Source organism: Ursus americanus, chromosome 20 (assembly GCF_024610735.1).
Source record: "Ursus americanus isolate L20-20 chromosome 20, mUrsAme1.1.p, whole genome shotgun sequence".
Classification (NCBI taxonomy): domain Eukaryota; kingdom Metazoa; phylum Chordata; class Mammalia; order Carnivora; family Ursidae; genus Ursus; species Ursus americanus.
Genome location: NC_142146.1, coordinates 6,965,576 through 6,991,859, shown reverse-complemented (window position 1 = coordinate 6,991,859; position 26,284 = coordinate 6,965,576). Strand labels below are relative to the sequence as shown.

Sequence of the window (26,284 nt, the reverse complement as noted above, 5' to 3'; positions counted from 1 at the left end):
CGTAGCCTAACACTGAGTCACATTGCCTACGTCATTCTCACTTCATCTCACTGTGTAGGCATTTTATCATCTCATGTCATCACATGAAGAAGGGTGAGTACAGGACAATAAGAAAATCTGAGAGAGACAGACCACATCCACATAACTTTTATTATGATAAATTGCTATAGCTATTCTATTTTATCATTAGTTATTATTATTCCTCTCTCACCATGCCCACTCTGTAAATTAAATCTTGTCATAGATATGTATGTCTAGGAAAAAACATAGCATATAAAGGGTTTGGTATTCCCCACAGTTCCAGGTATTCGCTGGGACTCTTGGAATATTCCCCCCCATAAAGGGGGGACCAATGTATTTATAATAAAGAAAGAAAATCACTTTATATAATTTTTATCACCATTCTTAATATTCCACCCAACAACAATCGGCAACAGTTTGGTATGCATGATCCCAGAACAATTTCTGTGAAGTTACTAATATTTACTTGTACTTAAAAATATCAATCACCTATTGATCTAATATTTCAATACTCTTGAATACATGAGTTATCCTACACATTTTCTTCTGTGACTTGCTTTTTCCATATAGGATTACAGATGTCATAAATTTTATGAATATTTTTCCATGCTATGGATACAGTGTGTTGTATGTAATCATAAAATTAATGGCAATTTGGGGCTGTCCTAATTTTTGTTATTGTAGGCACTGCTTCATTGGACATTACCATATATATATTTGGATACACAAATGCACAGGTACACTTAATATATAATAAAAACTAATATTTCTGGGGTCCGCTGTGGGTCAGCACAGTGCTAAAGTGCTTACATTTAATTCTCAAAATTACCCTTTGAAGTAGGTTTCATTATGATCACAATACTACAAATGAAGAGACTGTGCCTAAGAAAGTTTAAGTAACCTGCAACTAATTCCCCAAGAAGGATATTAGAATGGACTTGCTAATTGCCATTTTTAAAAAACGTCCTGTTTTTATATGATCGGAACTAACTTGAGTTGGACTGACATCTTTACAACATTGAGTCTTCTTATCTAAAAAATGTCATGCCTTTCATTTATTTAAATATCCTCATTTGTCTTTCCATAATGCTTGCATGTTCCTCACACTGGATTGCACATTTCCTGCTAAAGACATTCTTGAGTATGTCCTAGTTGTTAATGCTGGTTCAAAGAAAAATGAATGGATTTTCCATTTTGATTTTGAGCTTGTAGCATACCAAATTTCTTAGGAGTCATTAAGAGTTTCAACTGATTATTTTAAACAGATAGACTTCCTTATCAACTGCCAGTAATGGCATTTTTGCCTCCACTTCTAATACTTATTCTTGTGTATATTTCCCATTCTGGAAGTTCCAGAGCGATGTTGAGTAGCTGCGGTTTTTTGGTAGATACTGTTCAACAAGTAAATAAATCCCAGCTTACTAGGTATCTTTTGATAATCAGGAATTCCAATTGATTCTGTACCAGTAGAGTCCAGGCAATTTTCTCCTGCTTTCTGTCAAAGAAGGGGGTTACATATTTATTTGTGTTTCACTGCCCTTGCTTTTTTGGGGTATATTCTCCTTAGTTATGAGAAACACTTGTATTGTTTGGCATTTATTGGGGCCTTTCAATCTGAACATATAAATCTAATTTTCTTTTATTTAACTTTCTATTCATTTCCTTTACGTAATTTAACATTTTGTTCTTATTTTTTTCTTCTATATCTTTTTCTTTAATTCCCTCCTCACCTCCATTTCAGTCGCCCTCTCCCAGTGGTGATGAATGGTTGGCCTCATTTCTATTTTCAATATGAGACTTTTATAAATTACCTTTCCTTTGCTATATTTTTTGGGAGATTACATTATCTTCCATCTTACTGATTCAGTCTTCACATTTGTTTATTCTACTTTTGAGAACTTGCATTTTTTTTGCAGGGGGGAATCTTATTTTTCCAAATATTGATTCCTATTCATTGATTTTTTTTAAATAGAAACCTGTTCTTTTGATATGGTCACAATGCATTTGAATCTCTCTGAAGATACCAACTGGAAAGTTTTCACGGGCAACCATAATCCTTGTGTTAACTCTCATTTCTCGGGGTTAGTGTACACTGGTCCTTCTTGTTCATATTTCAGTTGTCTGTTCATATCTATGGGTGAAGAGCTAGCTTGATCATATAGGTAGCTGGGGTGTGGTACCCTGAATCTGTCTGACTCAGGAATGCTGACAAACAGCCTTTGCTTTAGGATACATGAGTGGGGGGTCAAAGAGGCAGGATGGAGACTCCCACAAATGCCAACATATGGAGGCTTCTACTTTGAGAACTGAAGGCTTTCATATATTTTATTCCTGGATAGAGCTCTCTTTTGTTAACTTCTTGTAGTTATGATTTTTGAAGTCTGGAATTATCTTGGGCTCTGCGCCTCTGCATGGCCCCTGAATCCATTCTGGGTGACCTCCCAGGCCAATGCTTTGGGTTGTTTAGACAGAGCTCCTGAGGCGCTCACCTCGGGTGGGAGCCTGTGCTTCTGGCTCTTTGCCTCCCTGGGGAATGAGGAGGAATGATGGAGTCTCTGAACTGTAGGCAGCTCTTCATGATTTACCTGGGGACCTGCCGAGACCACCCCTGCTCTCTGCATCTGCTGACTCAGTCTCTGGGGCTCTCCTGGGAACATCTGTGCTCATGTCTGTAAATACCGACTCCACAACCTGCTTTGGACAAGTTTACTCTCATCTGGTTTCTCCATTACCTCAATGCTTTCTGCTTCAAATCTTCCACAATTTCCTCGCAAATTCCAGTCTGCTGATGCTATCTTTTCTGGTTTTCCCACACTCTTATCAATGTCATCTTTTCATATATAGTTTCTGCTACACGAATGGGATTTTGCAAGGAAAGAAAATTAAACACCTATACCCAGTCCGGTTTCAGAATGACGAGTCTTTAATGACATTTAAAGCAGGGACGACCATTTGCTTGGACAAGTTACCTCCTCAGCTTCAGCTGGGTCACCTGTCATTTGGATTGAATATTAACCTACAACATGGGAATTGTTCTAAGGATTACAAACAGGATTTAAAAACCTGGTGCATAGCAGGCAATCAGTAAACGGGCTCAGCAAATGGCACCTGCCATTACTATTTGCACTAAAGTGACTTCGCTGTGCCTCCCTGGAGGGGAAGAGTAGACTGGCCATTTGTGGGGCTGTAAGACTCACTGACACAGGACACCTGGCGTGTGGTACATCAGCTACATGCAGACTACGGGTCGTGGAGAGCTCAGGCAAGTTAACCAACTGTTGTAAGCTTCTCATCCGTAAGGCGGCATAGAAACAAGGTCTATTTGGGATGGTTGTCGTGAGGATTAAATAAAACAAGGATGGGGAATGGTGAGTTGAGGCCGGTAGGTGCATGCCAGCTTTCCCCCTTCCCGCCTTCTCTCCCCTCTTCTTACTCTTCCCCTCTCTCTCACCTCCTCTCCTTCTTCTTTTCCTATGTTTCCACCATTATTACTGCCATTGTTGTTTTTAACTGAACCTGGATCTGCACCATTTGTTCATCTTTTCATTCATTAAAAAAACTATATGAAATATTTACTTTGGCTTTGGAGGGAATAACATTTGAAAACAGACGTAAGAGCTTGCCCTACAAGCCGTTACTGCTTTAAGAAAGTGGATGTGGAAAAAGTAAAACCAACCAACCAACCAGCCAGCCAACTGGGACTTAGCGCCAGGACTGGATATAGATTTTAGCGGAGGTCCCGAGCAGCCACATTCCTCAAGGCGAGCAGGTTCACTTTCCTGAGCATCTGCAGTTTCCTCGTCTGTAAAATGAGGATAAATGAAATGCTGTGCATCCATCACTTTGCACAGCAAGTCCTAGGGAAATGTCCTTGTCCCTCCCTTGCCCCGCCAAGCTCCACTGCAGGGTCTGTGTGTGGTCACACAGGGTCTGCACTTAAAAGGGCCCTGCATTTGGTTTCATTCTCTGCTGTTGCTGTCTTAAAATTCTTCATAACATTTGAACAAGCAGCTCCTACTTTCATTTTGCACTAGACCCCATAAGTTATGTGGCTGGCTTTGCTTGCTGGGATACGATGCACGAAGAATCCATCCTGCTGCTCTCCCAGTGGACAGAGGGAGCAGGTTCCCAGGTGCCTGGAGGCAGCAGCTCTGGAGTCCTACAGCTGGCTGGGGCTGCCCTTCTCCCTGCTCCACTTCCATCCATGTCCCTGAAGCAGTCCGAGCAGGCTGCCTTGGGTTCCCTGCAGCAGCTCAGACTCTAGCTCCACCCAGTTCGACACACTTGCCATCTTCTGTCTGGGTTCTTAAGGTACCTCTCTGCCAGATTTTGGAAGTGATGCACCTTACTACCTTTTTGTTTATGACTTTAAAAGGAATGAGTATTTCTTGAGCATAAAAGAAAATGCCTATGAATATGCTGGGAGAGGCAGGCTCATGCTGTGCGTGGACTTGGACGTGAAATCCCTGCCAAGGAAACGCATAGCTGGGAGGTTCCCCTGCCTCCTTCACGAACCTTCAGTTGGCCATCTGTTCCTCTATTTCCAGAGGGGAGACTGGTTTTCACAAGCTAATATGACTGCAAAATGGAGGGATAGAAACCTTCTTAGAGGCTTGATTCCCTGCTTGTTTCAAAATGAACGCACAAGTTTGGAAGTTTCAGCAAGTTAATCTCGGTGATGAAGCTGACCTCCTCTGCCTTCTTTATCCAAGTCCACAGCTGGGGAGGGAGGCAGTGGGTATGGGAAGTCGAGAGAGGCTGGGTCAACCTAGCATGGTCCTGGTGCTTCCCTCCTGCCAGTGGAATTAATTCTGGCTATCTGTGGGTTGATAGACACTATGGCCGGAGCCCTTGCATACATGGAGACCATCTTGAGTCAAGAGAACATCTGTATATAATTACAGACAAGGTGATATACGCAGAGCACAGTACACAAGCATGCAGAGGAGCAGTGACTTCAGTGGAACTAGTTCTCAAAGCATCTCTGTGCTCACAGTGTCAGCATCAGCTGAACCGTGTTGGAACTGCAAAATCTCAGGCCTTATCCCGGGCTGACCAGATCAGAAATTCTGGGGGTAGGGTCTAGTAATCTGTGTTTTCACACCCCCTCCCCCATGTGATTCTGGTGCACATTGTGTTTGGAACCAACTGCTCTCTGGCATTCTTTGGAGGTATTCATAACGCTTCCTAACCCAATGTGAATGCCTAAATGGTCTGTCCTGTGGCTTTGGGCTGTAGTGATTGTTGTGGAAATGCGAGAAGAATTCAACCTCTCTGGGCCTCAGTCTCCCCAACCCTAAAATCATGGGATTTTCTGTGATGGTCTCAAATGTTCCTTCCACGTTATATTTTCTATGCTCTAGGATTCAAAGTCATCCAGTAACACTCTCAAATAGTTATATAACACATGGACAAATGGTCATTTGACAGCAGATGAATAGCAATTACAACATATCTATTTATATACTTCTATTTCTGTATCTATTTACCTATCTATTGTCTATCTGAATCTGGAACATGGGAGTCCAGGTATGGAATCAGATGACCTAGATTTGACACTTACCAGCTACTTATCATCTGTCAAATTGGGAAATTGCCTACCTTGCAGAGGAGGAGATGATGAATAGACAGTGTCTAATGCTGGGTTTGGAGCTTGAAAGCTTCCAAAGGGCAGTCACTATTACTCTGTTGCCTTACACCTATAAACCTGAGCATTATCTCCACCCCCTTTTAAAGCACAGCAAGCCCTTCCTTTTCCTTATCCCTCTCCCCCAACAGTCGCAAAAGCACTTGAACATGAGTGCTCGTATTTTGTGTGAGACACCGGACTGACAGTGGCTGCTCAAACCCGCTAAACCTAGAGGCACCATCCAGGCAGACTGTTCCAGGCACTGATTCCAGGTTGGAATTCAGTTTGTCCATGACTTCAAAGTCAGTTGGAAGAAGTTGTCTAAAAACCTGCCAATGTGAGGAAACAACAAATGTTGGTGAGGATGTGGAGAAAGGAGAACCCTCTTACACTGTTGGTGGGAATGCAACCTTGTACAGCCACTCTGGAAAACAGTATGGAGGTTCCTCAGAAAGTTAAAAATAGAGCTACCCTAAGACCCAGCAATTGCTCTACTAGGTATTTACCCCAAAGATACAGATGTAGTGAAAAGAAGGAGCACATGAACCCCAATGTTCATAGCAGCAATGTCCACAATAGCCAAACTGTGGAAGGAGCCAAGATGCCCCTCAACAGATGAATGGATAAAGAAGATGTGGTTCATATATACAATGGAATATTACTCAAGCCATCAGAAAGGATGACTACCCACCATTTGCGTCGACATGGGTGGAACTGGAGGAGATTATGCTAAGTCAAATAAGTCAAGCAGAGAAAGACAATCATCATATGGTTTCACTCATATGTGGAACATAAGGAATAGCACGGAGGACCACCAGGGAAGGGAGGGAAAACTGAAGGGGGGGAATCAGAGGGAGAAAAACCATGAGAGACTATGGACTCCGGGAAACAAACTGAGGGGAGGGGGGTAGGGGGACAGAGTAACCAGGTGGTGGGTATTAAGGAGGGCACATGTTGTAACGAGCACTGGGTGTTATACACAACTAATGAATCATAGAACACTACATCAAAACCTAATGATAGTACTATATGTTGGCTAACTGAACATAATTAAAAAAATAAAATAAAAATCTGCCAATGTGTGTGAATCAATTTAACTAAAATCTTTCCAAGAGTCTTGAGATAGGTACCCCATATTCTCAAGTTTCTCAGGGGGTCTTTATCCTAAGGCTAAATTAGGATGCCCATATTAGAGGATAAGACCACCAAGGTGGTCTTGGAGAAGCAAGGCAACTGCGCCACCTGTCCTCTAGCCATTTCCGCACTTCAAATCTCAACAAGTGGCATCCCTCTCCTTAAAGTGTTGTTTCTTTCTGGGACATGGTATACAAGATTCCATCGGGGTGCATCTCCACCAAGATCCCCGGCTTACTCTCCTGCTGTATGATGCGTGTTGTGTTAGGGGGTGAGCAACCAGTTCCCATAGCCAGCATTTCTCATATGCTTTCACTGGGTGTCTATCAGACTTTTTTTCAAATGCAGCACTCTTTTTTTGACCAAAAAATGTTAGCAAAATTCCTAATTATACGGAGCATGAAAGAGGGAATAATTGCCCTGGCTGACACAGCACAGGTAGAGAGCTGAGCTGGCAGGTGCCGTTGGTACCCCACCGAAGTCCTCTCCCCTGGGGCCCCTACACCCATCTCACAGCTGCTCTGGTTTGCTGAGGACTCTTTCTTCTGAGAACTGGCCTCAGCTAATGGGAACTGTCTCCCCTGGGAGATTATGCAAGAACTGCCCCCCCCTCCCTGGGGCCAAAGACAGAGATACAGAGTAAAACAGTCCTGTCATATTGGCTTAAGTCAGGGACAACTCTGTGGTGCAGTTTGTGCTCCAGAGCCCCACTGTAGAGCAGGGAAGACTTCAGCTTAGGCTACATTCTTGTTTAGCCCTGTCTCCTGCCCTCTCCTGCTTCCTCTCCTCCTTGTAGGTTTTTCCTGAAAGCATGCCCTCAATAAATTACATGCTTCTGGGGGTGCCTGGGGGGCTCAGTTGGTTAAGTGACCAACTCTTGATTTCGGCTCAGATCATGATCTCAGGGTTGTGAGATGGAGCCCTGTATTGGGCTCCGCGCTGGGCGTAGAGACTGCTTAAGATTCTCTCTCTCCCTCTCCCTCTCCTCCCCTCCCCAAAATAAATGAAAACAATAAATTACATGCTTCTGAACTCCATGGACCTTCTGGAGACCCCAAATCAAGGTGAAGGATAATGGAATAATAAAAAAATAGAAGGTTGGTAACTTCAGCAACTTTATGCGCTGGAAGCAGGCTTTCTCTAAGTTGGCCCTAGATGATTTGGTGAGTCTCACCATTGGGAATGAGGTCAAAGCTGTGTCTTCTAATGGCTCTCTGTCTGTCTCACAGCTGCTGTCCAGAGCCTGGGAACCATATGCATGGGCTTTAAGACTCTAAAGAGATTTAGGCTCTCTGTGCAGCTGTCCAATTAGGCTGTGGCCAAACTTATAAGTGAAGTTCTAATTAACCAGAAGTGTCCAGCCATGAAGCTGGAGTGCCTGACATTTTGCTCTTGGCTCCCGATATTTAAGTTTAAAATGTCTCCCATCTTTGACCCTATGATTTATTAAATTAGAGAATCAGGTTGTTTTACTTCCTTCTGTCTGCAAAGGTCATCATATATACAGTCTATGAAAGGAACTTTGCCAAAGTAATTCTAACCACAAGAACAAATAAGCCACATATGAAACAGTGCATATTGCTTTCTCAGACAAGTTCATATAACCCATGAAATTCTAGAGAACTTGGGTTATCAGAACCAGATTTGGGTTACCAGAACCAGATTGAAGTTATTCCTTCTGGAAAAAATATCATTCACAGCAAGAATCTGCAGTCGAGGGTTTGAGGGGTTTCAGTGGGTTGAGTCGTGATCTGACATGAAGCCTCCTGATTTTATATTGTGTTCTTCCTTACATTCATTAGAAGAACCATAACTGCATGTTTAAATTTTGTAAACTGGATGATTTTTTCCTTTTGCTCTTTTTTTCCCCCTCATGTAACTTATTCAAGGAACATTTATCTTGATCATGTCACTTATAGGCTACATATCTGAGTAGAAGAGATACAGTCCAATATAGCAGTTAGAAAAAAATCCATTCCAAGGAAATTTACAATAATGAAACCTTATATTTAGGAATTTATCTTTTCAAATGTTTTAACTGGAAGATCTGGTCCACCAAGGATGATCACCAACAAGTGGACCAACGTATGGAGCATCCAGTAAAAATGTGTTGATGAAACAAATGGATATCAGTTTCCCCTTTAAACAAGAATTAAGAAATAGCGAACCTATCAGGAACTCAGCAACTGACTTAAAAAAAATGCAGCCAAGAACTGGGATATGTAAGCAAAGCCTGATGAACTTCCAGACCAATCACTAAGTAAAAAGCAAAAACAAAAAAACCCCCTAAAAACCAAAAATCCTTTAGTTTTTTCCATGGTAGTCCACTAGGTTCAGTTTCCATTCTGTTTTAAGGAAAATGAAATTCCAACTAGTTTGATGATTTAGCTTCCAATACAAAAGCAAATTAGAAGAACAAGTTAAAAGCCTCAAGGTAGTCTGCAGAGATAAATGGTCTTGGTGAAGGAAGAATTAGAAAAATGTCAGAATTAGACACAAGATCCAGGAAAGCACAGCAGTGTGGAGTTGTTGTTACAAGGAAAAAAACTCTGCTATCTGCATAAAGTTCAATAACTGCTGTTTAAAATGGTAATCCTGAGTAATTAGGAAAAGTAAATTACAAAAACAGTATAATTGCTTTGAAATTTACAAAGCATTTGTAGCTCTCTTATATGTGAATGAAATTCCATGTGGCACATTCTGCTTTTGAAAGCAGGGAAATGTGAACCCGATTACAGAAAGATTTGCAAACAGAATTCTCAACTGGGAAATGCTTGGCACATCACAGGACATGTTCTCTGTTATCAGGAAGGCTTGACTGTCCAGGATGACTCCTTTCCTGAGCATCCTTGCCTGACAAGGTTTCCTGGTGCTTCTTTGAGATGGAAAGAACCCATTTTTCCCAAAATATGGAACTCCAAGAAAATGTTCCTGGAACAAAAAAGTAGTAACTAACTTTGCACAGTAGTAATAATGTTATCAGAAAATCATCCCTAGCATTTTTCAATAATAAATCGAATTTAAAAGATTGCATTTGTATCATATGATTTTTTCAAGGAACTTCATCTCAAATTTCCTAATAAAAGTCAATAGGGAAAAGATTGTTAAATGAACAGAGATCCAATTTATAATTGGCTTTCGTACGTATATCTAAGTCACCTGTACCCCACTTGAAGAAACTTTGGTTTAATATCTTCTAAAAAGATGAGTAAAGAAAGCAGTCTCAAAAATCTCATTAAGCTCATTGAACTTCAGGGTGGAGACTTCCATTGCACTTTTAGAGTAAGATTAATGGGGGAAGGGAGGAAACAGGCTTCCGCTGAAACTATAATCAGGGAGATTTTTCTATTCCAGAGATAATAACGATTATTTACCAGAAAGACTCCCTGATTGAGGGAAATTATTCGAATCCATGGTCTTTCTCCTTGCTCCTCACCTGATTTTTGGCTTTATGGAGAGATGGCCCATGCTTACAGAAGCCAAGAATCAAAGTATTTTCTTGTTGGATGACTCTGGCCCTTCTCTATGCTATGTTGCCTGGGCCATGGAGGTCATCAGACAACAGTTGTCTGAGAAGCTTCAGTGAAGCAGTGAAGTTCACAGTCTTGATTCTTGAGGACACTGGAACTCATTCCATCCTACATCTGATTTTCTTTACTATTAGCATCAGCTCTATGCTCTCTTGCCTTCTTATCTCACCCATTGGGATATTCTCTGTCTCCATGTTTCTGGCTCTGATCTTGGAATTGCCACTCAAGTATTCAGCCATTCGTTCTGACTGTGGAGTGTTTGGCCAGGTAAGGGTCCTCATGGGTGAACCCAGCCTCCAGCCCTGTGCAAGCTCTGTGAAGACAGCTCTCTATGGAGGAACCAGACACTTTCCCTTGTCTTTGAAAGTCCTCTCATGCTTGCTCTTCCTTCCCATTTCCCCTCTGCGTTTTCTTAAGACTGGATTGCTCACCTCCCTGGTTTAGGTTCTCTCCATGCCAATCCATCTTTCACTTTGCTGCGGCAACATTAATGGCTCCTCTCATCTTCACTCTTGAAATCTGATTCCCTCTGCCCGGCTTCTAAGACATTCATCTGAACTCATCAACTTCCCTGTATGCAGAATCAGTCAAGCCAATCATATCGTCTCCACCCTTGAAAGGTCATCCATAAGATTAAATTCATGCCTCATGTCTTTGAAGTTTATTGTGACTACTACCCAGTCACATTTGCACAGGGCTTTGTGGATCATAAAATGTTGTGTTCCTCCCTTTCACTTTTTAGGAAGCATCCCTGGTTCTTCTTTCTCCCTCACACTTCATATTGCATTCATAGCAAATCTCATTGATTCTACTTTCAAAATATATCCTGAAACTTACTACTTCTTAACTATTCCACTAACTAATACCTGGTCTAAGATACCATTCTCCCTAATCTGGACTACCATTGCTTTCTAACTGGCCTCCTTACTTCCCCTCTTGCTATGTTGTAGTCCCACTGCAGGTAGTAGCTACAGAAATCTTTGTAAAATGTAAACCATGTACAGTCCAGATCCACTTCCTCCTAGGCTTTCTCAAGTGGTAGTCTCTCAAACTTAGAGCAAAATCCAGATTCCTTAGCACGGCCATTAAAGGTCCACAGGATTTATCTGGTGCTGTCTGTAAGAATATTCTACAATGAGAACAATGTTCCATAATCTATGGCATCTAATGTAGTAACCACTAGTCACAGGTGATTATAAGTACTTGAAATGTGGCCAGTATGACTAAAGAACTGAATTTTTAGTTTTAATAAATTTAAATTTAAGTAGTCACACATGGTTAATGGCTACCATATTGGACAGTACAGTTCTAGTCTTTGGACTCTGTAGAGGTGAGTCTAGCTTTCTGGACTCAGCACTCAGGAACAAGCACCCAAGATTTCTTGCTGCTTCTCAAAAATGCAAACTTGTTCCCACCTCAGGGCTTTGCTCAGATCTCTCCCCTACTCTCCTCTTGCCTTCAATCTTGAAATGACAGCTCATACCCTCACTCCATTCCAGTCTCTGAGTCAAGTCACTTTTTCATAGAATACTTCCTTGATCACAGAAGTAAAATAGCTCCTCATGCTCCCTGCTTCCACACTGTTCTCTTCTAAGTAAGTAGCCTTATCACTGCCTGAAATAATATGCATTTTTCACCTTGTTTATTATCTGTCTTCTCTACTTTCTCCAGAAGTGTGGGTATGGAGTAGGTGGGAAACTGGCTTTAGGCAGAGCTGAGGTTTCTGTAGGTGATTCTTAACAAAGGCACATCAAGGCAAGGGAGTCCAGGGTGTTTGCAAGGGAGTAAATACAATTGTGACAAAAAAGAATCTGAGAACCTAAAGTGGGTGGGGGACAAAGAAAAGGTGGTAGGCTCCCCAGTTAATGGATTTTATACTCGGGTGGGGTTGAAATATTCTTGGAGTAGAGGTATCAGAAGGAATTAGATGGAAAGATGCCAGATGGTCGTCATAGAATGGGAAGTCTACAAGGGAGATTCTGGAGATGATACAACCACTACACAGACAAAGTCTTGGGAAGGATCATGGAAGCAGGTGGCGATGTGCAAGAAAATGGAAGACAAGACCTCAGGAGGAGAAAAGTTTAAGGACTGAAGAAGCCAAGGTATTTGGAAGAGTCATCTGCAGTGTATGAACATCACCAACAATCAGGGCAGGGGTGAGGTTGGAATGAGCAAGAGAGGGTCTGGCTCTGCCATCATGGGGAACAGAGAGACCCGCTGGGGTTGGCAGCTGATGGGGAATGCTGGCAGTGGGAGAAGTCTGAGCACATGGGTTTTAAAGCTATGAGTTTAATGAGGAGAGTCAGGAGTCTGGAAGCAGTAGTGAGGGCGCCTCCCCGACTACCAGGCCCATGGAAGGAGAAAAGAGCCACTGCCTGGGATTTTGCTGAACAGTGGGCTGCAGGGGGCAGAACTGGGGATGCTGACCTTGGGGAGGGTAGTAGACAGGCTGGATCAACAGATGTGCAGATCTGTGTGGAGGGCACACTGTGAGAGGACAGGGCTCTGTCATCTCGTTCTTCATCTGTTGACCAACATCACTGGGGAAGAGGGGTTATTGGGATTCTTTTCCAAGTTCTCCAAGTCACCCTGTTCTGATAAAACTGAGAGTGTTGGAGATGGGGGGGCGCCCTGCCAGGGGCACATGGACCTCTAGTACCTCTTTTTACTACTTTCCCTCATGTTGGTTTGGAGGGCAAAGAATGGTGGCATTCCCAGGAGCCCAGGGTGTTCTGGATCCCTCCTCTTGCCTCTTGTTCTTGTGTCTGACCTCAGTCCTCTATTCTGTGGTCACAGCTGCTCTCAGCCCTGAGGAAAATGTGCTGACTGGAACATCAGCTATGGGAAAGTTACCAAAAGGCAGCACGGACAAGTTGCATTTTCAGACCAGTGAAGCACCCTCTGGGGGCTGACAGACATTTTGTCTTTGGCCACCTGATGCCAATCAACCTCTCTGCTCTGGCCCCCTGGGGGTCATCAAGGTTGACTTCACGGATGATGCTCACCTATGGATGAGAACACACGAAGAACTGGGCTGGCATTTGAGTTGAGTATGATGAGTTTGGTTGAGAGTAGCCTGAATTTAAAAGGTATGGAGGGCATCAAGCCCCAGGCTGTCCAAAAAGCAGCTGGATAGATCAGTCTAGAGCTCAGATTTGTGTTGGATTCAGATTCGGAAGTTATCGGCTGGTGAGTGATATTAAAATACGTACCATGTCCCAGTAGAGATGTAGAGAGATTATGAAGAGTGAGAAGGGCTGAGGGCTGACACTAGGATGCTGGAGAAGACCAACATTTGAGTGACTGCTGGAGGAGGAAGTGATAGCCCAAAGGACCAGAAAGGAACTGTTCCAGCATTAGGAAGGGAATCAAAGGAGTGAGAGATTAAAGGAAGGAGCACTGCTGTTTAACTCTCCTGATTCCAACCCAGATCTAAGGGGCTAATGCTATATAAATACAGAGAACTACAAAACAGGGTGTGCACAGCACAGGAGTGCATGGGAACGCCGCTAGAGAAAGTGGGAATGGGAAGAGATTGAAGGAAAGTCCAGGGCTGTTTTATAATAACTCATCCGGGGATGTTAGTAAGATTTAAAGGAAATGAATAATTTTATGGAAAAATACAAATTAACAAACCTGAATCATGCCAATTTGTTTTTTAAAAAGGAATAGAATAATAAAATTGAAGAAATGTTTTTCAAAATTTATTTTTAAATAGGTTCTAGGTCTAGATATTATTGGCAGGTTTTTTTTTTTTTTCAAACATCAAAAGAGGGGATCTGGGTTCTACAAATTGCTCCGCGGAAAAAAACAAAAATAAAGCAAATGAAAGCATCTATGGACATCTTCCCAAATTGTTTTTTAAAACTTGGCATATCCTTAAAAATAAAATCTGACCAAGAACACAAAGTAACAGCTTCAGAATAATCTCCCTTATGTATATAGATGTAAAAATAATAAAGTATTGGCAATCAAATCCTAGCAGTTTATTAAAAGAAAATCCTCATGGCCAAGTAGAACCTTTTCCAGGAACGTAAGAATGGTTTAATATTAGGCTATCTATAAATATAATCCATCACATAAAGAGGCCAAAGGACAAAAAAAAAAAAAATCACATGATTACCTTGATACTTGCCAAAAAGTCATTTGAAACAATTCCACATCCATTCCTGATGGAAATTCTTAGTAAGCTAAGAACATTACCCATCTTTAACAAGAAAGACTGTCTCAGTTTAATTGTGAACATGAGTGGGAAGTCTGGAATTTGTATAGAAGGAGGTCTTAAGGAATGATTTAGTTGGAAGTGGATTTGTCTTGAAGTTAAATTTGCAAAGCACCGCCTTATGTCTCTCAGGCTGAATGTTGTAAATTTGCAGTGGCTTCCACAATGCATTGATAAACAAGAGAGCTAAGACCACTCCTTAGCACCAACACTGTGCAATAAACACTTACAGAGAATGCACACTGACAGCAAAATACTGTTGGCATTTAAAGTAATCCAGTATTAGCTCAATACCTCCACTAATATTTACCATATTTTGGGAGTGCAATAAGCCCCTGTTCCAAATGTACTCTACTCCCCCACCTCCAAGAATGAGAATTATATTTAGAGAGGTGAAATTCTTATTGCAGAAATTATGATAATCTAATAATAATAGCTAACATTTATTATGTGTCAGGCACTGTGTTAAACACTTAGCATACACTAATTAATTTAACCCTAACAACAATGCTGCAGAAGGGCATTATTGTGTTCACTTTACAGAAAGAATAGTGAAGCTCAGGAATACAAAGGACAGGGAAGCTTATTAAGTGGCATCCCAAAGTGGCACTGTGGGATTTGAACACAGCTATTTCTAACTCTAGAGCCCATGCTCTGAGCCGCTAAGCAACACTGTATTTCTTTATTGATGAATAAGAAATGGAATGTGGAAGATCTTAGATTACAAAATTAATATGAAACAGATTTCCCATATGTCAGCTCTCAGCAGTTAGAAAATATAAAAGAGATGGTTCATAAGTGTAACCCAGAGTATAAAACACCCAAACAATAGCTAACAGAGAATTGGGCAAAAGGTATTTGAGGAAAACTCCCAAGGGTTTTATGAGTGTCATAAAATGTATGTCAATACCTAAAGATATATACTATGTTCCTGGATAAGAAATCCCATTACTAGTAAAGATTTCACTGAAATGATCTTAATAGTTTCATGCAGTTATTTCCAAAATATTATTTTTATGACTTGATGGAAAAACAGAAAGGTGTGCAGCTAAATAAATAAAACTCCCAGGAGGGTACTTGTATTACCAATTATCTATTATAAAGCTACAATGGTTAAAATGTTATAATAGTAACACCAAAGTACTGTATAGTAATACATGCAAAATCATTAGAATATAACAGATGACTCTAAAGGAGAACCTAGTACATATTAGCATTTATTACATAATAAATGTAACATTTCAAATCAGTGAAAAAAGAATGAATTATTCAATAAATGGTTTTAAAAATACTTAGTAATCATCAGGGGAAAAAAATTAGAGTTCTCCCATACCACATAACACCAAAAATTTCAGATGGATTAAGGTGATAAAAGTAACAAGTATATATTAAAGATCTAGAGAAACAAACAGGTTAATATTTATCTGCTTCCAGAGTGGGGAAGACCTTTCTAAATATAAATGGAAAAAAGAAGCCATAGCTAAATAAATCTGAAACATCTAACAACATGACAAAAGAAATCTTCTATATTGAAAATGTCATAAAATCAAAAAGCAAATTTCAGTCTGGGAAAAGGTTTGCAACATATATAAAAGATCACGGTTTTAATATTTATAAGGAAGATTTTTTAAAACTGTTTTTTAAAACATTTAGCTATGGCTTCACCAGTTAGCCGGTGATGGGTATTAAGGAGGGCACATGTTGTAATGAGCACTGGGTATTATATGCAAACAATAGATCATGGAACACTACATCAAAAACTAATGAAGTACTGTGTGGTGACTAACTTAACATAATAAAAAAAATTAAAAAATATGTATAAGGAAGTTTTAAAAAATCAATAGGAAATGGGTGAATGTTCTATTAAAATGGAAAAGGACATGAGCAGATAATATGCAAAAGAAAAAAGACAAATATTTTTTAAAACATAAAAATAATCCTCTGTGTAAATAAATGTAATTAAAACAATAAGAAAATTCCATGTATCTTTGTCCTTCAAATGTTCTGATTTAAAAGGCTGTGATACTACAACTTAATAACCAAAAAACCCAAGGAATCTGGTTAAAAAATGGGCAAAGGCTTTGAATGGACATCTCTCCAAAGAGTATATACAAATGGCCAATAAACACATGAAATGTTGCTCAACTAATCATTAGGGAAATACAAAATAAAAACCATGATGAGATACCATTTAACACCCATTAGGATTAAAAAAAAAAAAAACAGCCCAGAAAATACCAAGTGTTGGAGAGGATGTAGAGAAATTAGAACCCTTGAGTATTGCTGCTATGGATCTAAAATGCTGCAGCCAGTGCTGAAAGCAATATGATGATTCCTCAAAAAATTAAACAAAGGATTGCCATAAAATAGAGCAATAATGTTTTGGGCCATATACCTGAAAGAAATGAAAGCAGGGGCTTGAACCGATATATGCATACCCAAGTCCATAACAGCACTATTCACAATAGTCAAAAGGTGGAAGCAACCCAAATGTCCATTGATGGGTAAGTGGATTAGTGTAACCGGGAAAGAAGAATTTCATAAAGTGAGAAAATAAAAAATAATAATTTATGAATGATCTAAAATATTCTCCTATTGAAAAAATAGCAAAATCTGTTAGCTCCAAAAAAATGTGATATATCCACGCAATGGAATATTTTTAGCTTTTAAAAGGAAGGGAATTCTGACATATACCAAAACATGAATGAACCTTGAAGATTTATGTTAAGTGAAATAAGCCAATCGCAAAGGGAAAAATATTATGTGATTCCTCTGATATGAGGTAGCTAGGGTAGTCAAGTTCAGAGGATCAGAAAGTAGAAGAGTGATGTCAGGGGCTGGAGGCAAAGGAGATGGGGAATAACTGTTTAATGGGGACAGAGTTTCAGTTTGGGAAGAATCAAAAGTTCTGGAGATGGATAGTGGTGATGGTTTCACAATGAGAATGTATTTAATGTCAAAGAACTGTATACTTAAAAAACAGTAAAAATGGTAAATAGTACATTATGTATATTTTACCACAAATTTAAAAAAAAACCTAGGGGATTGGATTTCTATGCCTAAATAGAGTGAAGACTTGAAAAAGAAAGAAAGAATGATCTAGAAACAAATTTCTCAGCATCTTGGGTTGATGATAAAGAAATCTTAGCATAGCCATAAAGCAGAATACACATACATACATATATACATATTTCCTGAGAATTCATAATCACAGATCTGCCTTCACATAGATTTGAGGCTCAAATTTATACAACACAATTTGGTCTGAGAACCTCCAAACTGAAAAAGTAACATAAAATTATGTTCTCAGCTAATGATGTGCTGGGATACCTGCAGAAGCAAACACTCTTTTTTTTTAAAGTTTTTGTTTATTTATTTGTCAGAGAGAGAGAGAGAGCACAAGCAGGGGGAGCAGCAGGCAGAGGAAGAAGCAGGCTCCCCTCTGAGCAAGGAGCCTAATGGGAGATCTGATCCCAGAACGCTGGGATCATGACCTGAGCTGAAGGCAGACACTTAATCGACTGAGCTGCCCAGGCATCCCAGAAGCAAACACTCTTGAGTGGTATATATTACTAGAAGAGCAAAGGTGGCCGTGCAATTGAATCTTGACCCCTATCTCTCACCATACCAAAAAAGTGATTCCAAATGGATTATAAACTTATGTGTGAAAGGCAAAGCAACATTTCTAGGAAATAATATAGGAGAATACCTTCATGTCTTTGGGGTGAGCAAAGATTTCATAAACAGAACACAGAAAGGCCTAACAACCATAACATAACATAACACAACATAACATAACAACCATTAGGGGGAGTATGAATTGGTATAGCTACTTTGGAAAGCTGGCAATATCTATATGGTATGCCCTACAACCCAGAAATGTTGCTCCTAGGTATTCACCTAACAGATGTGCCACAAAGGATATCTATAAGAATGACCACAGCCGCCAAAACCAAGAAACGATCCAAATGCCCATCATCAGAATAGATCAACAGTGAAGTACTCACAGGGTGGAATGCTATACAGCAATGAAAAGGGAAACTACGGCTACATGCAATGGCATAGATGACTCTCATCACATACTAACTGAAAGAAGCCAGGCATCAAAGAGTATACCCTATATGATTGCATTTATATAAAGTTCAAATAACTGAGATTAGTTTATGTTGTTAGAAGTCAGGATATTGTTTACCTTTGGGAAGGCAGGAATAGAAGGGAGACTGAGGGAGATTCTGGGGAGCTGGTAACATTCTATTTCTTGATTTCTGCATTGGTTGTAGACAGAGCAAAATTTATATTCTGAAAATTCATTAAGCTGGAGTCTTGTAATGTGTGCACTTTTTGGTATGATGTCATATTTCAATCAAAGTTGACTAAGAAGTAAAAAGCTGTGGTATAGCTTTTCTTGAGAGCACTGTGTCAATGAGAATAAAAGAACTTAGAAGTGTTTATATCGGGGCCCAGCAATTCTACCTCCCATGAAACTAGTCAGAAATATAATAAAATGTTTATGTATCAGGATGTGAATTTTAATATTTTAAAATATGTGAATGGTAAGAAAGTACCTAAATATGCAGTCAGAAGGGACTGCGGAATAGATGTGGTATAACAACAAAGTAGAATATTATACCATTTTGAATATTCATGTTATTGATTATCTAAGAGTATAAGGAAACTATGCATAACATCAGGCGGAAGAAAAAGTACAGCATGCACTTATGTATACACTGCTCCAATTTTGTTTCAAGTGTGTGTGTGTGCATGTGTAAAGGAAATGTAAATGAAAGAAATACAGCAAGAAATGTAACCATCCTTATCTCCAAGTTGTTGTGTGATAAAGAAATTTTTCTTTACAATTTTCTGTTTTCCAGTTTTCTACATTGAGTACTTGTTATTTTTATGATTATGAAAATAACTTAATAAGGGCATAGCTACCCTTGTAAATCCAGCTGCATCTGAGAAATGCTTAAGATTATTTGGCAACATGGAGGTGAACAGCTGGTCACTGTTGCTAGAGCCATTCCTTTGCACTGAATGATAAATGGGAAGGGAAAGAAGAAAGACTAACTACAAATGATTCCTTCAGGTACTGTGCCTAGAAAGAAGAGATCTGACAGTCTACAGTTCTTACTGAATTCTTATTCTCTATTTAATTTCTTTTTTTTAAAAGATTTTTTATTTATTTGACAGAGATAGAGACAGCCAGCGAGAGAGGCAACACAAGCAGGGGGAGTGGGAGAGGAAGAAGCAGGCCCCCAGTGGAGGAGCCCGATGTGGGGCCCGATCCCAGAACGCCGGATCACGCCCTGAGCCGAAGGCAGAAGCTTAACGACTGAGCCACTCAGGCGCCCCTTATTCTCTATTTAATTTCTTTGACAGTCTACAATTCTTATAGTCTAAATCAGTGTTTCTCAAACTTGGCTGCACAATGAAATCATCAAGGAAGCTCTAAAACAATACTGATGCTTGGGAACCTTGATCAGAGATTTCCATTTAGCAGTCTAACCAATGGACTGGACTCCTCAAGGGATCTGAATGCAAGGCCAAGGTTCCATTTTCTTTCATCTTCTCCCCTGAGTAGAAGTTAAATTCCTTATCAACAATAGCTTCACATATGTATGAGATGCACTGGGCACAAAGTAGGCACTCAATAAATAATTGCTGATTGGTGGACACACACCTTTCTGGAAGATGCAGGACACATCCTTATGGTTAAGAGATTTCTTCTCCCTAGCTTGGATGGTAGTCCAGATTCAAAGACAGCTATGGGATGAGGGGACTCCTTGGTCCATGGCTCCTATGGGCTACTAGGTGGCTTACATCATCCTTTCAAAATTGAAGCCACAGGCTGGTGAGTCAATAGCTTACCTTCCTGGGGATGCAAAACAGCCAAGGTGAAAATTCTCTGCACTCAACAGCTTAAGTAAAGTCCAAAGGGAGGAAAACTCAGTTATACTATTGGATCATCAGTTTTGGTCAGTGAAATGATGCCAGTGATGACATCTGGGGTTGGCTAGGGATAGAAGTCATCTAATGTGAAGCAGGAAGAGAAAGCAAATAATGTCACATGCTTATATATGCTTACAACATAGGCCTTACATAAGGCCTAAGGTCACAGGCCTTACAAAAACACCCATGTCAGCTGGGTATTAGCATCCCCATTTTAGAGATTAGGAAGCTGAGGCTCAGCAAGGCTAGGCAACTAGCCCAGAGTCACAAGGCAACTGATAAGAAAAGATCTCAATTCTTGGCTATTGGACCTTGAAACCTATAATCTCTTGGGCCATGTAAGTGATGTCAAAGGGCGTCCACACAAAACCTTCATTTTAGACTTGAGTAAGAGCTCTATGCTGTCAATAAGTCAGTAGGAGAAGGGGTATTCATTGAAATAAGGGATGCTGAAACACGACATTTTTCTTAGTATTCGACAGTCTCTGTCGGCACTTAAAAAACAAATAAGGCTGTGGTCTTTCTGGAATAGCTAGTGGAAAGACAGAGGGGTGGCTCTCACATTCTTTCAGTTCAACTAATTTTATGAAAAAGAAAACCACATAAACTACATTACTACTTCGGTTTACAGGAATATGCCCTGAGGAAATTGTACTGGGGTATCCAAGGTCCCAGAGAGCGTTCCTAAATAGAAGTCCTGCCGCTAACAATATGTGTGATTGTAGGCAAGTCGTTATGTCTCTCTTGGCTTCAATGTCCTCAAGAGAGAAAAGAGAAGACGTTTAAACAAACTTTAAGGGCTATCGATACTTTACTGATTTGATACAAGCTATGGATCCTTTCCACAGGCGATGTACGTCTGCATATGACTGCACAATTCTGAATGCCGGTTCTGGTGGTTCACGGACCTTCCAAAGACCATTCGTGGAACCCCAAAGAACATACTAACCCTTGACTGAAGACATTTGGTATATGTGATAATGGAACTGTAGTCATGCTCACCAAAAAGCCCTTATCTTTTAGAGATGCAACCGAAAGATTTATGGGTGAAATGAATTGATGTCTGGAATTTGCTTTCAACTGATCCAGCTATCTGGGGAGGGATGGTGGTGTAGGGGATGACAGATGAAACAAGGTCATCCATTGGTCATTGGTGAAACCAGGTGATTAGTTCCATGACTGCTCTTCATACTGTTTTCTCTACTTTTGTGTATGTTGAAATTTTCCACACTACAATAAATTTACACAGTAAAAATTATCCATAATTTAAAAAATACTCCGAGTAGATGATTTCTAAGGTTTCCAACTCCAATAATCTATGATGTAGCGTTCCAAAGAATCTGCAAAGGAAACGGACTTCTGGAAACATGCTATGAGCTCAGGGCACTGAACCATCCTCCTCCTCTCCTAATGGACTCTCTGCACTAAAGGGTTTATTGTGACCACCTTTTCCAGATATTTCTGTGACATTACATTTAATTATCTCCGTAAGTATATTTTTGGAGGAAGAGTAGCAAAACCAAACACAAAGAAACTAGACAAAAATTGGTCTTTAACCATTGCACATGAGCTCAATTCATTTTCAAAGATTTCTTAAGACAAGAACAAAATACTGCTGTAAATGACTTTGAGTGGCATGTGAAATACTTGGTTAGGATGTTAGGGGAACCAGGAGAAAGTGAAACAGTACACAAGCATGGCAGAGGGCTGTGTGGTGGAGGGCTGGGCTCCAGAGCTCTGCTGTCCAGGGCTCTGTCCTAGCTGTGTCGTTCAACTAGCTATGTGGTCTTGGGCAAGTCACCCAACCTTTCTGAGCTTCTGCTTCCTTATTCATAAAATCAAAGAAACTGGCAATCTCCCTCATAGGGTTACTGTGAAGAATCAAGTTGTACCTGACATAGCGTTCAGTAGATGCCGACCAGAGCACTTTCAACTATGTTTGTAAATATAAAAATAGATCTTATAAAAAAGATGGGCGATATAGATAAAAATGTTATCAGTAGTTGCCTCTGGATTGTGAGCCAATGGGTCATTTTTTTTTCTTTATTTTTGTCTGGGATTTTCAAATTTCTACAAAGACTATTTTGTTACTCTTATAATCAGAGAACAAAAGTCTTTTAGAAGGTAATTTTAAAAGTCTTTCTTGCGGAAGTTGAATGCCCAGGGAGGCCTAACCCATGTGGTATTTTCACAAACAGATCATTTGAGAAGAGTGAGGTGGAATGACTACTATTACCTTGTTCACACTTTCCTTACTATTCTCTCATCTTCAGGGTGGAAGATCCCTATAAACGGCTTTCAAATCTGTCACTCCTGGTGTAGAATAAATAGAGCCTTCTTCTGCTCCTGTTTCATGCCCTCCTGCCCCCTTACCACATATTCCTCCATCCCAGCAGCTGAGCTTTTTTGAGGAGCTTGGACCCCTTTGAGAACATCACCAGTGCTACACCATAAAAATTCACATTCAGGCACACTATTTGGCATTCAATTTCCTGGGGTTCATGGCCCATCCCCTCCCCCCCAGCCCATCTCCACTGATTAAGAAACATGGTTTTCATAAACCACGGCAAATTTCAGAACATATACACACACTTCAGGTGTGTAGACCACTTTGAGAAAAACTGGCATGTACAAATTTGAAAGTATAGTCAGATAAATCAGTGGATAATTATGGGTATTACATATGTAGTTTCTGCTCTGCCAAATAATTTGCATCAGGATATCTATAAATAGCAAACCCATATAGTGTGTTTAAAACATGCTGCTGTATACGCAAATGCTAAGCCCTTTCCAGAACACACCTACTGCACAGCAACAGGCCCAATTCAAAAAGTTTCACTCTTGAGTTTTGCTGCATTCATTCACAGTCTACAAGATCATCTTTGAAAAGGCCACTAACCCATACCCCTTAGGTGGCTGATGGTCAATGATAGACAATGATGAGATGCCCAGAAACTTTCAGTCAGAGGAGAGGTGGTATGTGTGTGCACGTTATGAGACAGCTTTGGAATGGATCATCTGTGGTGGGGTGGATCCCCTTGATCTCAGGAAGGAAAAGGATAAACATTGATTGAGTCCTTACACTGCATTGGGTCATTTCACATATTCTTCACTTCGACTCTGGAAGGAGGGGCTTTTGCCCCCATTTCCAGCTGAGTTTTAGAGAAGGTGACATACACATGCCCCAGATCAGACATTTATCAGAACAAAAATAAGATAAAATAAAGAAAATGCAAAGCTCTCTTTGATGGTTAACTTTCAGAGGCTGAGATGAGTACAGTGCCCAGCATCACTTAAACCAAGAGCCACTTGGCTGTGATTTTGATCCTGCTGATTTGTCAATGGCTTTTAGGGATGTATGTAAAGGGAGAGAGGGATGGGACTTTTCTTTTCCCAATCTGACCTGCCCTCCAAACTGGCATCCCCCTTCCCTTCACTCCTATACAGAACTGCCCACCATTCCAAAGATGCCTGGGGAATTCACAAGGAGATCTGTATAAAGAGCCAGGAGCCCTGCATTTAAAGAAATCCATATAACCAGAAACTCCAGCTTATGATTTTCACCACTCCCCCCTCCCGCCCCCGCTAAGATGCATGTCACTGCTAGCAGCCACATTTTACTTGATCCTCTTCAGAGATTTCCAGGCATGTGCCTGGCCCCCACAAGAGTTTCAGAGGAAGTGGAGCGGTGGCAGAAGTGCTGCGGGGCGCTGGCTGTGTGTGTGTGTGTGTGTGTGTGTGTGTTAGTGGAACTCATAGAAGCAAGTGTAAGTTCTTCAAGTATTAACTTCCACAGGAGGAACCTCAACTTTCCCAGGAATGCGGCTTTTCCCTTTGCTTAGCTCTTCTGAAGTTAGGGGTGAGCCCTTATATTAAGCAGAGTCTCCGAGACCCCTGTGACACAGACAACCCTTTGCTGGCCCCAAGTGCCCTAGCTTTTCTGGAGGTGCATCCCTCGCTATCATACTTCATCCTTCGGAAGCAGCTGAACACCTACACGTGCTTGGACCAGCGGGCTGAAAGCACAGAACCACCATGCCACCAACCACCCAGAAAAGCGGTCTCTGAGCCCAGAGTCAGTGCGCACTAACCAACGTGTGCTTGCGGGGAGAAGCCAGAGCAGCCTCGGGTCTGTGTGGGCAGGAGGCTGGGTCCACGCGACGTGGTCCAGCAGCGTTACAGCGAGTCCTGCCCCACATTCGAGTCTCAGGGGAGACCGGGTCCCACTAGGGGCACGTCTCCCGCTGGCGTTGGCACCAGTTCGGGGGAAACGAAGGTGGACCGAGAGAAGGACAGGAGGAGAGTGAGTTCATGTTTTCTTGGGGCAAGTGTGCGCGGTACCTTGGATTCCTGGCTGCTGGTGGATGCAGGAGAGGGTGGCTGCTCGGCGCTCGGCGCCTCCTTGGACAGCCCGTCCACGCCGTCCTCGCGGGCGCCGCTCGGGGGGATCATCGTGGCGGCGCGGGAACGGTGTTAGGCTCCCGGAGGAACAGCTAGGCTGGCCTTCCCGCCGCTCGGGCTAGCTCAGCGGCGGGTCCCAGGGATTCCCATCCTCTCCCAGCCGCCCACGCGCCCTCCCCCGACCTCTCCCGTGCGCACGCCCGTCCCGCACGCCCGCCCCGCACGCCCGCCGCCCCGCGCCGGCCAGCGCACTGGCGGGACTGGCAGCCGGCAGCGGACGGGCGGCTCGGGAGCGCTCGCCGGCCGTGGGGGAGGCGGGGCGGCGGGGCGGGGCGGGGCGGGGCTGCGCGGCGGCCGCCGGGAGGCGGGGGACGGGTGGGGGCCGCGGCCTAGGGGTCCTGCAGCCAGGCCGCGCGGGCGCCCACCCGAGCGAGGGGTTCCGTAGGAGCGATAGTGGAAGGAAGAGAAAACCCGGGAAGGATTCAGCCAGGAGGGACCACCCGCAACACCACCCTCATTCCTCACCCTAAGGAACAGCGACTCCAAGGGAGACGGTGACTTAGCTAAGTTATTTATAGGGCTCAGTGACGGAGAGCGGGGAGAGCTGGGGTTCCCCTTCTTGAAGGCACTCCGCGCTCCCCCATTCAGCTTTGGGCTAAAGCAGAGGCAAAATGCAACGAGGCTGTGTCCTCATTTTGTTGTGTGCTTTTGTGCTCAGCCCTCTAAGCTTTTTACAATATTTAATCCTCACGGCAAACCTCTTGGGCTGGGTAGCATCGCTTACGTTTTATAGACGAGGAAACCGAGATTCTAGGGAAGCTAAGGAATTTGCTTTAAGTCATTGAACTATAAATAGTGGAGCTGGGATTGGAACCCATTTTGGCTTCAAAATCCATGCCGTTTGGACTCTGAAGCCTCAGATGGAGGTCAGCTGGGCATGGCTGAAGAACCAACTGGATGAGTCAGTACAGCGAGGAGTTCAGGGCTGTTCACGGAGGGGCAAACCAGTCTGCCTTAATAGAACCTTTGGAAACATAGAGATGGCCCAATTGGATAGAGGGACAGAAGGATCCATTATTTTTTGAAGACACAACCTCAGTATGCAGGGAAAGGAAATATATCTGGATATTTAAAAGATCTTATTTTTTCATAAATACAAAATTCCCTCAATTGTCTAACAGAAAATCGTAAACTTATGTTCCAGATTTTCCTGATTATCTGTAAATTTTGTAAGGCCAGCGTCATTGGTGTGCAACCTGTGTAGTCTCACTCAGGACCCTGTACTTGGTTTGATGCTCTTCTATCACCATCTTGAAATTCTTCTATTTTTAATTTTTTTCAATTGTAATTTAGTTGATACACAGTATTAGATTGGTTTCAAGAGTACAACATAGT

General features: G+C 41.7%; 1 protein-coding gene across 6 annotated transcripts in view; it reads right to left on the bottom strand.

Moving 5' to 3' along the window:
* STAC (SH3 and cysteine rich domain) overlaps positions 1 to 25,143 on the bottom strand; it is a 147,282-nt gene extending 122,139 nt beyond the window's left edge. For 2 of the 6 annotated variants that reach the window (XM_045798277.2, XM_087870078.1), the window contains exon 1: positions 24,830 to 25,135. In XM_045798277.2, coding sequence (XP_045654233.2) covers positions 24,830 to 24,940 — 111 coding nt within the window. In that variant the 5' untranslated portion in view covers positions 24,941 to 25,135. Of the gene's footprint in view, positions 1 to 24,829 lie in introns of all 6 variants that reach the window. The other 4 variants (XM_087870074.1, XM_087870075.1, XM_087870073.1 and 1 more) reach the window with 4 other exon arrangements.
* Between the last annotated feature and the right edge of the window lie 1,141 nt (positions 25,144 to 26,284).